The sequence below is a fragment of the Cebus imitator genome, unplaced genomic scaffold, assembly GCF_001604975.1.
Source record: "Cebus imitator isolate Cc_AM_T3 unplaced genomic scaffold, Cebus_imitator-1.0 Scaffold541, whole genome shotgun sequence".
NCBI lineage: Eukaryota > Metazoa > Chordata > Mammalia > Primates > Cebidae > Cebus > Cebus imitator.
In genome coordinates, this window is record NW_016107856.1 from 1,592,026 (window position 1) to 1,607,931 (window position 15,906).

Consider the following 15,906-nt stretch of genomic DNA (forward strand, 5'->3'; position numbering starts at 1 on the left):
AGGTTTCTCCGCAGAAAAATCCGCCGCTCTTTCCCAACCACCCGCGTGGGTGGCTCTGAAATCCGTCACCTTGGGGACACAGCTCCCCGCCCATCTCTGTGGCCCGCTTGTGCTCAGTGCCGCTGGGCCCACTAAGAGCCTTGGACTCGCACCTCCCAGTACAACCTAGGGACGTCAGGGCTCCTGGGACCCACTAGGCGCTCTTGGCCGGCCCGGACCTGGCCCCTCCTAACGGACCCAACTGACATTCCCCTCGCCCGCACCAGCTAGTGCGCTGGAGAAGCCGGGCCGCCCGCTGACTGCGCTCCAGGACCATCCCCATTGGGCCAGAGGATGAGTGACGCATTAGGCCCCGCCCCGCCCCGACGGGCCCCTCTCTTCACGCTCGGCCCCTACCCCCTAGCCCCGCCCCGGCGCCCAAGGCCGCGCCCGCCTGTTCGCCTTCGCTCTCGGCGCTGACGTGTCTAGGCGGTAGGGTTCCACTCCTCCCCGCGCCAGCAGCCACTCGTCGTGGCAAGAGGGGCGGGGTGGCCGGGGCTGGCGTTCCTCTTCGCCCCCGCTCCCGGCCCGCCCCCACGCCGCGGCCCCCCGGATGAGGGTATATATTCGCAGCGGGCGCGGGACGCAGATGAGTGGCCGCGCGGAAGGAGCCGGAGCCGGAGCCGGGCGGAGCTGGCGTTCTGCTGAAGAAGGTGAGGGGCTCCCAGCCCAGCGAGGGGACGGCGGGCCCGGGACCCGGGCAGCGGGGGCCCTGGCCCCGCCGCTCACACGGCCACGCGCGCGGACGTGGACACGCGTCGCACGAACGTGCACAGCGCGGGCAGCGGAGCACACGCCGAGGAGCCTCCCGTCCGCCCGCACACACACACACACCCCAGCCCGTGCGCCCCGCGGTCGCACCCCATCCTCCGCCACCCCGCTGGAGGTTGTGGATGGAGGGCCGGGGATGGGATGAGCGCGCCCCAGATGGACTGGGGGCGTTGTGGGAGGAGGTCTGGGCCAGTGTCTGGAGACCTAGGAGGTTGTCTAGGTGTGTGGGGTTGGGAGTGGGGCCTCTCCCGGGTGGGCAGTAGAGACCTCGAGGCTCTCAGGCTGGGGCCTCGTGGACGGTTATACCAAGTGTGCGGGCCTCCAGTGGGACAGGAGGTCGTTGGAACTGTCAGGTGGAAGCGAGTTGGTGTGTCTTGAATATATGAGGAAAAGAATTGAGAGCTCTGACAAGGACTAGGAGATACCTTTGGAGGACAGGACAGTGGGGCAAATCCTCTTAGCTTGCCACTTTCTTGCTTTCTTTTTTTTTTTTTTTGGGTTGATTTGTCTTGATACTGGTAATGAGAGAGGATTGAAATTTCTGGGTTTCCTCTTTCTTGGCCCAGCAGAAGGATGGTATTGGAGGGCTGAGCACACATATGTTGAACATATGGCAGCCTGAAGTTTGGCCTGACGCTGTGCTACACTTATTTCTACATGGTTTATGAAATCTGAAATCAGGTAATCGTGATTATGCTCATATGTGTGTGTCATTTGGTGTTGCAAAAGTTTAAAGACTTTTAGGTGAAATTCACTGGGTGTGGACCCAAGAGTTTGCAGTTGTCTATTCCTTCACTCTTAGTCAGTTGGCTCACTTCGCTGGAACTAAGAAAGACTTCATAGGCTGTGCCGCCTGCCAGGCATTTATAGGATTCAGTTGGTGGTTATGTCTTAACTCTACTGTTTTTAAAAAGCTTTAAAGAGGTTTACTTACTAATTTTGAGGGCATACATATACCAGCAGAGACAGGGGCCAAGTGGGGGAGGCCAGAAAACGAGGGAAAAATACTGGATTTCCTTCATGCTGGTATTTAAATCTAATAAAAATATATTTGATAATATTTGATAATGGTAGATTATTACCAAATTTGTCATTTATTTTGATGCAGATGCATTAGGCTATGGGCATGTACCGAGTTTTGTCATAATTTCTAGAGCAGATTTTCAACTTTTTCAGATTTTGGTTGTCAAAATAAAAATCTGTATCTCTTAATTCTTCTATTCGTTGCTTACCATTACACACACGTGCCTCTAAGCAGCGTTAATGGGAAATATGGTACTATTTTTGTGGCATGGAGGTGCTTATATCTGCCTCAAATTAATATCACAGATAAATTATGGTTGTCCAAAACTCAAGTATGGTGGTTGTATTCTGAACATTATACAACATGTAAATGAACACGTGACCAGTTATCAAAGTTTATGAGGTATCTTATTTGCATGGATTCATTTTCCCAAGTGTCTGAAGGCGGATGAGTATCTAATGACCTTTTAGGAGGAACTTTTAGGAAAAGTTTGTTTTATATCTTAAAATGTTATAATAATATGTTTGTGTATGCCTTTTAGCAGACAGAGCACTTTTTACTCTTGACTCTCTTGAAGGCATGTGAGAAAGGTTGGTTGTCTTATATTCATGAGGAAATACATGTACAGGAAGGTAAAATGATTGCGTAGAATCAAATGATGAAGAAGAACCAAGAACAAGGACTTCCTATTCTTTGGTTATCTGATTCACTGCTGATCTTGCCACTACAATGTACTCCCTTAAATCAGAGGCAAAGCAGTAGCATAAATGAGGTCTTGGGGAAAAGCAGCATTCCTTGGAAAATAGTTTAATGTAAATCTGTTCCACTCAAGTGTCTTTTTTTTTTTTTTTTTTTTGAGATGGAGTTTCGCTTTTGTTGCCTAGGCTGGAGTGCAAGGGCCTGATTTGCAACCTCTGCCACCCAGGTCAAGCAATTCTCCTGCCACAGCCTTTGGAGTAGCTAGGATTGCAGGCATGTGCCACCATGCCTGGCCAATTTTGTATTTTTAGTAGAGATGGGTTTTCTCCATGTTGGTCAGGCTGGTCGCCATCTCCTGAACTCAGGTGATCTGCCCACCTCAGCCTCCCCAAGTGCTGGGATTACAGGTGTGAGCCAACGCACCCAGCTCAAGTGTCTTTTTTAATATGATTTTTAAAAATTAAAAAAATAATAGCAACATGACTCTTGAAGCCTATGTAAATCAATAGGAATGCCTTTTAATACCATAATGAACATTCAAAGCTAAGTACGTATTGTTATTATCACGTCAGGGAACACGCAGATATAGGAACACACAAGCTAGACCTGAGCTTGTAAATGGTGTTTGATGTTTAATGATCCTCGTGAAGTAGAGACTATTATTAATCTCATTTGACAGATAAGGTAACCGAGGCATGGGGAAATTAAGTGGCTCAGCTGAGCCTAGAATTGTGCTCTGAACTACCATGTGGATTACTTTTCACTGTTCTTACAGGAGGAGAAGATTTGGGCTGTTTTTTTGGTACCTACTTTTTCCCTCTGTCCCTCACATGGAAGCAGTTATAATGTAGTGATGATTCTTTACAGTGACCCTCAGATTTATTCCTTTCACTCTTATTTTCTTTGCCACTAATCTGGTGAGACCTTTGGTATTTCTTACTGCAATTGTCTTTTAACTTATTTTCCTGGTTCTGGTTGTTCCTCCTTACAATCTATTGTATGCCATTGCTCTTTTCTCTCATCTCTTTAAAGCATGGTAACATTGCCCTGTTTGAGAATCTACTGTTGGCTTTCTATTACTGACTCTGTGAAGTCTGAATTTTTTTGCTTAGTTTTCAAGGCTCTTCATGATCTAGCCCTACGCTAGGCCATTTTCTATCGTTTGTCATGATGTTCACCTTACTGCTTTCCGTCCCACACATGCTTGCTCCTCATGGCCACCAGGCTCTGCTTGTTTCCTAATCTTTTAATTTTTTTGAGACAGGATCTTCTGTCTCTAGCCTGGAGTGCAGTGACGTAATTATGCCTCACTGCAGCCCCAACCTTTCAAATTCAGGTGATCCTCCACCTCAGCCTCCCAAGTAACTGGCACTGCGTGCGTCACCACACCTGGCTAATTTTTGTATTTTTGATAGAGGTGGGGTTTTGCCATGTTGCCCAGGCTGGTCTTGAACTCCTGAGCTCAGGCAATTCACTTATTCTAGCCTGTACCAGGATTACAGTTGTTTTGAGCTACCACGCATGGTCTCTAATCTTATCTATATAGTCTGCCCAACCCTTATCACACAGCTAGGTTTTGCCTCTTTGTGAACTTTCTAGATAACACCTGTCTCCTCTCAGAGCATTTGTCTATATTGGGTGAGTAGATTAAATATTTACTCATTTTCTTAATCTTTAGCACCATGAAGTTTAATATTTTACTATATTATCACAGAATGCTCTTTAGAAAACATTTGTCTTATTCACTGATTATTATGTGTGTATTGCTTGTCTCTTTAAGGAGGGTCCAAGTTTTTAGTGAGTAGAGAAAATAGATGTGTTATTATTGCTTCTTTGCAGAAGTTGCTAATGAAATGAAATGTATTTTTCCTGATTATAGGTGGTTCTGTCTTCCTGAATATTTCAGTATACTGACTATAAGAAAGCATAATAGTATCTCTATCGTTAGAGATACAAGGAGAGCATTGAAATATTAAGCAGTCAGGTGTTCTTTCCGTGGTAGCTTAGTGGTCAAAGGAGTAATACAGAGAAAATTAAACATGGTAAAGAGTGTGAGCCTTGTCGTCAGGCTGCCTGGATTCATATCCCAGCTCCACTCATTGGTAAGATTGCTTAGCCTCTCTGCCTGTCTTCTCAACTGTAAAGAAGTGGTAATAATAGTGCCTATGCCATAGAGTTGTTGAAAATTAAACAAGACGTGAAGGTAAAGTACTTAGAAGTACCTGGTACATATTATTGTCTTACAGGTGTGATCCCTTACAAATATTGAGTGATGGAAAAGCAGAAGTTAATTTCTTTAACATCAAGTTTTAAAAATATTCTTATTTTTAGAGGGGAAAAAAAACCCTCTCAATTTTGAAGGTTGGATTTTGACATGCTGTTAATTACTTTTCTCTTTTAGGTTTACAGGTACATAAATTACACCCCTGTTTTCACAAAGCTTGGCTATTAGAGCATTATGAACATTGATGACCTCAAACTCAGGTTGTCCAAAGCTGGGCAAGAACACCTACTACGTTTCTGGAATGAGCTTGAAGAAGCCCAACAGGTAGAACTTCATGCAGAGCTCCAGGCCATGAACTTTGAGGAGCTGAACTTATTTTTCCAAAAGGCAATTGAAGGATTTAACCAGTCCTCTCAGCAAAAGAATGTGGATGCACGAATGGAACCTGTGCCTCGGGAGGTGTTGGGCAGTGCTACAAGGGATCAAGATCAGCTCCAGGCCTGGGAAAGCGAAGGTACTGGGCATGTACATATTTGTTCTGAAGTTTATTTGAGATATACTAAAATTGTCAGGTAGCTGGATCGTGTAACTATTATTTTGATTTGTACTACATTAAACCAGGTGACCCAGCAGAAAGTGACAGATTGTCTTTTCATTTTTGATGCTCCATTCAAGGCTTCTCTCATTCAAATATTAATTTGCCTCCAGTCTTTCCCTCCTCAGTTTCCATACTTCTGCTAGATTTCTTTTCCTGAAGTTAAATACACAACTTAAATACTTAAGTTTAAGCTGGCTTAATCTTTAAACCTGCCCTAACTTGACCCTAACCCATATTTTTCAACCAGCATTTTAGCTAACCAAATAGTTCACCTTTCCCTGAACATGGTATCATGCCTTCCCTGCCTTTGCTTATGTTTATCCTTGGCTTGATGTGGCCTTTGCCCTTTCTCTGCCTAGCTAGGTCACCTTGTAAGGTCATCTCTTGGAGTTGTACAGTGCAATAGTCTGCCACTTCAGGAATTTACACTCATTCATTAAGGTTCACCACACGTAGTATTTGATCTATGACCTTTTCTTCAGTGTCCCAAGTTAGAAGTAGTTGTTCATGCTTTTATTTCATTCTTGCTTATCATAAGAGTTGTTTAACTTTTGTCTTTCTCAATACATTGTAAGTTCTTGAAGAGCAGCCCATGTATTAGTTGTCTCTGTATGTCACGTAACATTTAGAACAGTTTTATTGTTATAAGTTGATCAATAAGTGTTTGTTGAATTGCCCCAATGCTTTTCATTCTAAACCATATAAAAAAATCTGTCGCCGTAACCTAATACTTATTTGTGCTTTTGAGAATGGCAGAATAGCTCAACTGTAGCTTTTGGTGGAGCTGAAAGCTATGGTTTTTACAATCTGCTTCTCCTCTGTAGGTAAAATGTTGACTAAATATTGTAGCTGTTGCCCTGAGTGTTTGTACCTGATCCTTGTCAAATCTGGGCCTCATTTTCTCAACTGTGAATGAGAACTTGGGCAAATACTTCTCTTAACTTTTTAAAAGGCATTATTTTATTGCAAAAATAATATTGAAATGACAGATTGCCCATAATCTCATCAAAGCTATATTTTTTATTTGCTCACATTACTACCTAGTACTTGATTGTATACATATTTTTTTGTTTCTTTGTTTCCGAGACAGTTTCGCTCTGTTGTCTGGGCTGGAGGGCTGGAGTGCAGTGGTGTGATCTCATTCACTGGAACCTCTGCCTTCCAGGCTTAAGCGATTCTCCTGCCTCAGCTTCCCGAGTAGCTGGGATTACAGGTGCACACCACCATGCCCAGCCAAGCTTTTGGTATTTTTAGTAGAGATGGGTTTCACCATGTTGGCCAGGCTGGTCTTGAACTCTTGACCTCAAGTGATCTGCCCACCTTGGCCTCTGAATTACAGGCATGAGCCACTGTGCCTGGCTGGATTGTATATATATTTGATTTCATAGATGTGCGGTAATACTATACATCCAATCTTATGGTCTGTATTTGCTCTACACCTTGGCTATTTTTATTTTGTTTTCCACTCTTTGGCATCCTCCTGCCTCCTGTAAAAAGAAAGATCATTGGCACTATCAACCTTCTGTATACCTTTCTCTTTCTCCAGGCTCATAAATTTACTGATTTTCAAAGGGTGTTCCAAAGAACCCCAGGGTTTTCACTGCTAGGGAAGCTGCCTCTTATAGGGAGGGGGGAGCAGATACTAAACTGGTAGGACTCCAACCCCTTTATCCTCCACCATGAGTAGTTCTGCTTTTTTCTGTTCAGTGTATTTGATCTTTACATGAGGTTTTATTTAAAAGAATTTAGAGGTTTAAAAACAGTTTGAAAATAATTGAATCTTCTTTGAGAAGGTGCTTTCCAGATGTAAAATGCTTGATAGTAGCTATCCTAGCTTTTTACTTAGAATAGGGCTTTGTCACTAAGATGTGAGAGAATGATGCCTAGATGTATCCTTGGGAATGAAGAGTTTCAATGATACCATGACTTCGTTACTTTGGATTCAGAAATCTTTCCCTCCTTCCCTGGGTTTCAAAAAGGCTACCATTCCAAACCAAAAGCCACACAGTCCTTTCTTTACCCTCTAGTATCCCAGTTGCCTGTATTTTTCCTTGGGATTTTAAGGGGGTGAAGTCTTAGTAATAACTCTAATGGAAAGTCAAAGCTTTGACCTTGTGTAATGGGGAACATAAGCCACAGTTAAGATATCCTATAATTTGAGTCTTCTTTATGGCCTTTTTGTTGGACTAGGTGGAGCTAGTCTACAGTTATGACTTTTCATGTAAACTAAAATCCAGAACTATTAGAACCAAGTATAGCATACCACAGTGCAAACTTCCTTTTGGCTTAGTGTCAAGTGAAAGATATTTATTTGTAGCTTAAACAGTAAGGGTGGAGAGGGAGACTTTATGTTGACATTATATCCTTTTCACTTAGCCAGAAGCTGCCATGTGTCTGCAAATTCATAACAAAATGAAGTTTCTGCAGTAAGTTATCAAAGGGAAGAGAAGCCACTGGGACAATTATGGCATTGTATTTCAGGTAGTAGGAGGATCCTGGTAATTGTATCAATGACATTTTTTTACCCCCAACACCCGTAGAATGGGGGAATAAAACCATTGTCCAATAATTGCAAAGTATTTGGTAATTATTCAGATGATAACGGACATTTTTACAACTGGAGTGGAAAATTATTTCTGAAGGAAGAATGTAAGTGATCACTGTGCTCCTTGTTAAAGAGAGATCTTGCTTTAATTCTTGAAGTTTTCTGGCCAGTTGTAGAAAATGAAGAGGAGCAACTAGAAAATCTTTATTTTACAAAGCTGAGATCTTGAAAGAGAAGTAATTAGCAGCCCTGACGAGGCCGGGTGCGGTGGCTCACCCCTGTAATCCCAGCACTATGGGAGGCTGAGGCGGGCAAATCACTTGAGGTCAGGAGTTTGAGACCAGCCTGACCAACTTGGTGAAATCCCATCTCTTAAAAAAAAAAAAAGAAGCTTTGATGAGAATCTGTAATTTTGGTAAAGATACACTGGAAAAACCTGTTTGCTTGATAAAAATTCTTCTTCTTTATTAAAACAAATGCATGCTTATTTGAACACAAATCTACCAGTTTTATAGTAGCTAATTACTATTCAGTCTTGGCCGTTTTTGCCTATGAGACATTTTCCTATTAATCATAATGATGCTTCTCTACCATATAGCACTATTGTAGAAAAATAAATGGATTGTTTAGAAGAAATACATTCTTTTTTTTTTTTTTTTTTTTTGAGATGGAGTGTCGCTCTGTCACCCAGGCTGGAGTACAGTGGTGTGATCTTGGTGTACTGCAAACTCCACCCTAGGTTTAAGCAGTTCTCCTGTGTCAGCCTCCCAATAACTGGGATTACAAATGTCTGCCACCACGCCTGGCTAATTTTTGTATTTTTAGTAGAGGCAGGGTTTAATTTCCTAATTGTCACATGGATTTAAATACATTTATAATTAGTTAACATTTTTCAGGTAGGTGCTGTGCTCAGCTCACATGTTGGTCAGGCTGGTCTCGAGCTCCCGACCGCAAGTGATCTGCCCACCTCGGCCTCCCAAAGTGCTGTTATTACAGGCGTGAGCTACCTTGCCCGGTCCAAGAGATACATTCTTAACATTATCTCCTCTTCATTTTCTTAAATCTAGGATATTGATGTTTTTAATATATTTGTTTTCTTTTGAAAGTAATACATGTTTATTTTAGAGAAACTGCAAAATACTAAACATTACAAAGGAAAAAATACAAATCTCTGTAATTCCACCATACAGACACTTGATAGTAATATTTTATAGTATTTCCTTTCACATACACACATATGCATATCTTGGGATTGTGGTTTGTGTTTAGTTTTGTAGCCTGCACAAGCATTTGTTATCATGAAAAATGTCAAGGCTATTTTGAAACAAATACTTAGCTGCAAAATCAGTATAGTGAACCCCCACGTAAGTCACCTTGATTAAAAATTAAGGAATTTTTGCTCCTTTTGCTTTCTCTCACCCTCTTTTTTTTTTTTTTTTTTTCCTTTGCTGCAGTATTTTTTGGCAAATTCCAAACATCATTTTATTTTTATCCTTATATAGTTTGGTATCCATCTCTAAATATATGGGTGTTTTCTTACTAATCACATGCCATTATTATACCTAGTGAAAATCATCTAATGGAATCTCTAGAGATTTTTGTGATTAGTCTGCTTTTTGTGCTTAACCATTTTGGGGAAATATAGTTTCAGCGATAACTTGATTAAAAATTAAAGACTTAAATTATTCCCTCTGACTAACTTTCTTGGATAGCTTTCCTTTATTTCTACCAGTTGAATAGCCTGTTTACCCTACTCCACTTGTCCTGGAGTTCTGACAGTGCGTTACTCCAAAAGGACCTGTGCTATCTTCCTTGTTTCAGCACATGCCCAAATTAAAGTGTACAGGAGGAATGAGTCCAAGTAGGAAGTTATCCAGGAAGCATTTGACCTCTGACAGCCACTGTGAACTTTTCTCTCTGTTTTTTGTGAATGTTATCAGTAAAAGTGCTCAGATTTTCTTGGGCCTGCAATGCATGACTCTCCAGGGAGAGACATATACTCCAGCCTTGGAAATGTGTGAGTCTGGCTTGATTTTTTTTTTTTTCCAACTTCTGATTTTTTTTTTTTTTTTTTGAGACAGAGTCTCGGCTCAGGCTGGAGTGCTGTGGCGCGATCTCAGCTCACTGCAACCTCTGCCTCCTGGGCTAAAGCAATTCTTCTGTCTCAGCCTCCCCAGTAGCTGGGATTATAGGCACCTGCCACTACACCCAGCTAATTTTTGTATTTTTAGCAGAGATGGGGTTTCACCATGTTGGCCAGACTGGTCTCTAACTCCTGACCTCAAGTGATCTACCCAACTTGGCATCCCAAGTGCTGGATTACAGGTGTGAGCCACGTCCCAAGTGCTGGGATTTATAGGTGTGAGCCACTGTGCCTCGCTCCTTTTTTCAATTTCAATTTCAGTTTTGCCTGTGTTGAGTTCCCTTGGGTAGGAAAGGTATTAACTCTTATGTCTTATCATGGAGAGATAGAAAGGGTGATTGATGAACTTTTCAGTGTTTTTCAGTAGTTCTGCAGAAGTAGCTTTAGGATAAAAATTTATGATTTCCTAATTGTCACATGGGTTTAAATACATTTATAATTAGTTGACATTTTTCAGGTAGGTGCTGTGCTGCCATATAAAATTTATGTTATGACAAACATAGCTTGAAATAATGTATAATTGCCATATAACCAAAAAGGCTTATTGACTTTTATGGGCCCACTTAATTCAAAACAGCATTTTATCCGTCATCATAAGACAGATACTAGTTTATGTGGTACATACTTTTGATAAACATTGCAGCTTTATTGTAGTAACAGAGCTGAAGTAGATGAGTACTGAGTACTTCAGCTACTATACACACAATTTGATACTATGAACAATAGCTGTAGCTGCATTTCATTTGTGAATTACAGCTGGCCTTGATTCTCCAGGGACTGCTGCCTTTTCTCTTGTTTTTCACTGTTTGCTCATAAGTGAGATGTGTAAACAGGAAGAAGTTAATGCAGAACCTTTTTATTGCAAATATATGTGGATTGTGTTGTAGTTCATTATAATAGTTGTGATTAGACAGAGATGAGATGTAAATGGATATCTACCTGGTAAAGTACATCTGGTTGGCATCATCTCAGTGCCATGGTTAAGTGGTGACCAGACTGGTTATCAGGTTCACAGATGGAAAGAAGCACTGAAGAGTGAACAGGAGTTGAGGAAACAAACACGTGCCATTTATCTGAATAAAGAGTGAGGCCACTGTGAGCTGCTGGCTAGCAAAACTTTTCATTTATTTATTTATTTTTGAGACAGTTTTGCTCTTGTTGCCCAGGCTGGAGTGCAGTAGCTCACTGTAGCTCAATCGCGGCTCACTGTAACTTCTCCCTCCTAGGTTCAAGCAATTCTCCTGCCTCAGCCTCCTGAGTACAGGTGTGAGCCACCACGCCTGGCTAATTTTTGTATTTTTAGTAGAGATGGAGTTTCACCAAGTTGGCCAGGATCGTCTTGAACTCCTGACCTTGTGATCCACCTGCCTCGGCCTCCCAAAGTGCTGGGATTACAGGCATGAGCCACCACGCCTGGCCATGTTTTCTAGAAACCATAGTTTATTTGATATAATTCAGGAAATAACCAAATATAAAACAGTGTTCCCTTTAAATTTCTTCATCTCAGTTATTTTGTATAGTGGTTATGGGTCTTGCATAAGGCAAATGCAAACTCAGAATGGCTGTTAAAAATTTCAGTGTTTGGGAAGTTTTGGAGAATGTTGGTTCTTCTTGCTCAACAGTTTTTTTTTGTTAAGGATGGTGGGTAAGACAGACTGAAAACAAAAGGCAACACAACCTCTGGTAGCAGGGTGGTATGGTGGTGAAGACGTCCTGGAGTCAGGTTCTAATCCTGATTGATATTTACTAGCTCTGTGACCCTGGGCGAGACTCTTAACTTCTCTGAGTATATTATCTCTAAAGTGGTGAAAATTACGCAGTACCTGCCTCTTAGATTATAGTTACTGTTTTGGGCTCTATTTTGGTTACTCCTGATTTTATGTTCTTATTTTCAAATTCTTTGATGAAATACAGTTAAATGCTATGGAGTTAACAAGGACAATTCTGGTTTTAGGGAAGGAAGAAAGAAGATTTAACTCCCAGGTAGCTAAGATCAGCTTCATATCAAAGGTGAAAATTATGAAAATATGTAATGTGCTTTTGAGGTTTTAAATTGAAAAAATAGCTGGAATAGGCTGGGCATGGTGGGTCACGCCTGTAATCCCAGCACTTTGGGAGGCTGAGGTGGGCGGATCACTTGAGCCCAGGAGTTCGAGACCTGCCTGGGCAACATGGTGAGACCCCAGTCTCTATTAAAAATACAAAAACTAGCTAGGTGTGGTGGTGTGCACCTGTAGTCTCAGCTACATGGGAGGCTGAGGCAGGAGGATCACTTGAACCCAGGAAGTGTAGGTTGCAGTGAGCCAAGATTGTGCCACTGTACTCCAGCCTGGATGACAATGTGAGAGTCTGTCTCAAAAAAAAAAAAAAAAAATCAGAACTGGCTCTAAATTTATAATGGGCTTATTTTTCTTTATGTTGTTGACTTACTAGTGTATTAGTTTAAAGAAAACCCAGTACATCGGCTGGGCACAGTGGCTCACGCCTGTAATCCCAGCACTTTGGGAGGCCGAGGCAGGCGGATCATGAGGCCAGGAGTTCGAGACCAGTCTGGCCAACATGATGAAGCCCCATCTTTACTAAAAATACAAAAATTAGCTGGGTATGGTGTTAAGCCCCTGTAATCCCAGCTGCTCCAGAGGCTGAGGCAGGAGAATCGCTTGAACCCAGGAGGCGGAGATTGCGGTGAGCCACGATTGTGCCACTGCACCCCAGCCTGGGCAACAAGAGTAAAACTTCGTCTCAAACAACAACAACAACAACAAAAAAACCCAAATATATGAAAAACAAATAAAGCACAAAGTTGGTAAATGAAATAAACCCACATGACCCAAGGATTTTAAAATAATAATTGATAGTTGCCACCACTGCATCCTCTGTCTCAGCCAACAGTTGTGGTTGATGGCCAGGTTTGTTCACAAAATTTCTAAGAATTCTAATGAAAGTGTGAAACTCGGAAAACAAGAACAAAACCTTTTACCATGACTTTAATTTTATAGTTTTTCTAGCTTACCAGAGACCCAATTTCCACATAGCCTCTTCTCACAAGCTTCTCTGCCTTGTGGTATGGAGACTGTCCACTTTTGAATGAAAAGATGGGTCTTAGGAATGGATTATGGCAAGATTTTTTTTTTCCTTTAATTCAGACTGAGAGCTCTTTTGTAGCTTTTATAGTTACATTTATTTGTATTTGGATCTCAAATCCATCTTTAATTTATTTTGGTTCAAAGAATAACATTTATTTTTCTTTTTTTTAGAGATGGGTTCTCCATGTTGGTCAGGCTGGTCTTGAACTCCTGACCTCAGATGATCTGCCCGCCTTAGCCTCCCAAAATGCTGGGAAGGAATAATATTTTTATTCCAGCATTATGCTTGATGACTACTTATTGCTGAATATTCAACTGGCAAAAATTGACAGCCTTCCAGACCAAAGAAATAAATCAGTAATGAAAATACCCTGAGTCTTACATTCTTCTGAGCTGGCATAGATGGCCTGTTTTTGAAAAATGCATTTTATTTATTTATGTATTTTTGAGATAGAGTCCTGCTCTGTCACCTAGGCTAGAGTGCAGTGGACGATCTCAACTCACTGCATCCTTCACCTCCTGGGTTAAAGTGATTCTCCTGCCTCAGCCTCCTGAGTAGCTGGGATTACAGGTGCCTGCCACCATGCCTGGCTAATTTTTGTATTTTTAGTAGAGATGGGATTTTGCCATGTTGCTTAGTCTTGTCTGTAACTCCTGACCTCAGGTAATCCTCCCACTTCAGCCTCCCAAAGTGCTGGGATTACAGGCGTGAGCCACCATGCCTGGCCTAAAAAAATTCATTTTAATAAATTGTATTACTATATATTTACATCTGCATGTAGTAAAACGCGCTAGTTTTTTTGTTTTGTTTTGTTTTGTTTTTGAGATAATCTCACTGTCACCCAGGCTGGTGTGCAGTGGCAAGTTCTTGGCTCACTGCAACCTCCGCCTCCTAGGTTGAAGCAATTCTCTGCCTCAGACTCCTGAGTAGCTAGGATTACAGGCACATGCCACCATGCCTGGCTAATTTTTTGTATTTTTAGTAGAGACGGGGTTTTGCTATATTAGCCAGGTTGGTCTGTTCTTGAATTTCTGGCCTCAAGTGATCTGCCTGCTTTGTAGTTATATGTTTTTGTTTTTTGTTTGAATCTCGCATTGTTACCCAGGCTGGAGTGCAGTGGCGTGATCTCAGCTCACTGCAACCTCTGCCTCCTGAGTTCGAGTGATTCTCCTGTTTCAGCCTACAGGTGTGCACCACCATGCCTGGCTAATTTTTGTATTTTTAGTAGAGACGGGTTTTGCCATGTTGGCCAGGCTGGTCTCAAACTCTTGACCTCAGGTGATCCACCCGCCTCGGCCTCCCAAAGTGCTGGGATTACAGGGGCGAGCCACTGTGCCCAACCAATTTCATGGTTTAACAAATGTATACCCATGTGACTACCATCCCAATCAACATAGCACATTTTCATCACGCTACAAAGACTTCTGATGCCCTTTGCAGGTGATATCCCAAGTTCATTCTGTTGAGTTGGGTTTCAAACCAGAAATGCTAACTTCAGAGCCTGAGTTCTCAACCATTATACTTTACTGTTTTCCTAACTAAAAATTTCTTTTCTTTATATAGCTTACGTGCTATATTTGCACGCTCATTAATTATCTATTATAGGCTGGAAGTAATTTGATTCTGTCGTCATTCATCCTGACTTTGATATTTTCTTTTGTTCTTTTTCTTGACTTGCCATATCTATCATTAGTCAAATTTTTGCAAGACATGTATAATATCTCTTGGTTCTTGCCTACTAACATTATCAGCAAGAAATATTTAGTTCATTAAAATACATTGTTCGTTGTTTGGTATTTGGTTGGGTTATATAAATTTAATTGTTTTAATAATATAATTTTTTTTTAGCAAGATAGTCATCCACCATTCTATGTAGATCTGTGTTCTCTGTGCCTTATGTCGATAAGTCCCTATCTTGTTATTTCAGTCCCATGTTAATAAAAGCAGCAAGCAGCCTTTGGTCCAAGCCAGATTCTCTACCACTAGCCTGTACCCCAAATTAGCAAATGACCTCAGGACAAGGCAGCTGCATCGCTTTACTTCCCTTTTGATGAATCTTTGCTGCTGCCTATGTATAGTTAATACTAAAGTGTTGAATTGTGGAGGTTTTGTGATACAAGTGTTTTCTTTTCTAGGACTTTTCCAGATTTCTCAGAATAAAGTAGCAGTTCTTCTTCTAGCTGGTGGGCAGGGGACAAGACTCGGCGTTGCATACCCTAAGGGGATGTATGATGTTGGTTTGCCATCCCATAAGACACTTTTCCAGATTCAAGCAGAGCGTATCCTGAAGCTACAACAGGTGGCTGAAAAATACTATGGCAACAAATGCATTATTCCGTGGTAAGATAGTGTGTTTGAACATATATTGTTTTATAATATTCAAAATGCATATTCACTTTATTCATAAGCAGACATATTACTTGTTACTATTGATTTTCTTGGGAGGTGTACTTTATATATTAAAAGTAATATATATTATTGCTTGATAGATGACCACTGTTGACTTAATGAGCAACATATACTCACCACCAACTTTTATATTCCTGAGTAGCTTAAAGTACTCAGTGAGTTCTCTCCATCTAGAAAGTCATATTTTCAAGTACCAGGTTATTTAGCTCTCCCACACCCATGCCTCTTCCACATACACACCAGGCGAAAGCTGCATTGACTTCTGGGCCATACTCGTGTCCTCAGCCACTGCTGGTATGCCATATTCTCAGGTTCTCAGGGCCTCCACCTTGATTAGTGTTAGTTCCTTTTTTTTTTTTTTTTTTTT

At 41.5% G+C, this 15,906-nt stretch overlaps 1 protein-coding gene across 6 annotated transcripts in view; it reads left to right on the forward strand.

The window, feature by feature from the left end:
• Positions 1-400: 400 nt before the first annotated feature.
• The window catches only part of UAP1 (UDP-N-acetylglucosamine pyrophosphorylase 1), a 36,297-nt gene continuing 20,791 nt past the window's right edge, over positions 401-15,906 (forward strand). For 2 of the 6 annotated variants that reach the window (XM_017515082.2, XM_017515086.2), the window contains exons 1-3: positions 446-692; positions 4,935-5,271; positions 15,266-15,470. In XM_017515082.2, coding sequence (XP_017370571.1) covers positions 4,992-5,271; positions 15,266-15,470 — 485 coding nt within the window. In that variant the 5' untranslated portion in view covers positions 446-692; positions 4,935-4,991. Of the gene's footprint in view, positions 693-1,376; positions 1,492-4,934; positions 5,272-15,265; positions 15,471-15,906 lie in introns of all 6 variants that reach the window. The other 4 variants (XM_037733673.1, XM_037733674.1, XM_017515085.2 and 1 more) reach the window with 4 other exon arrangements.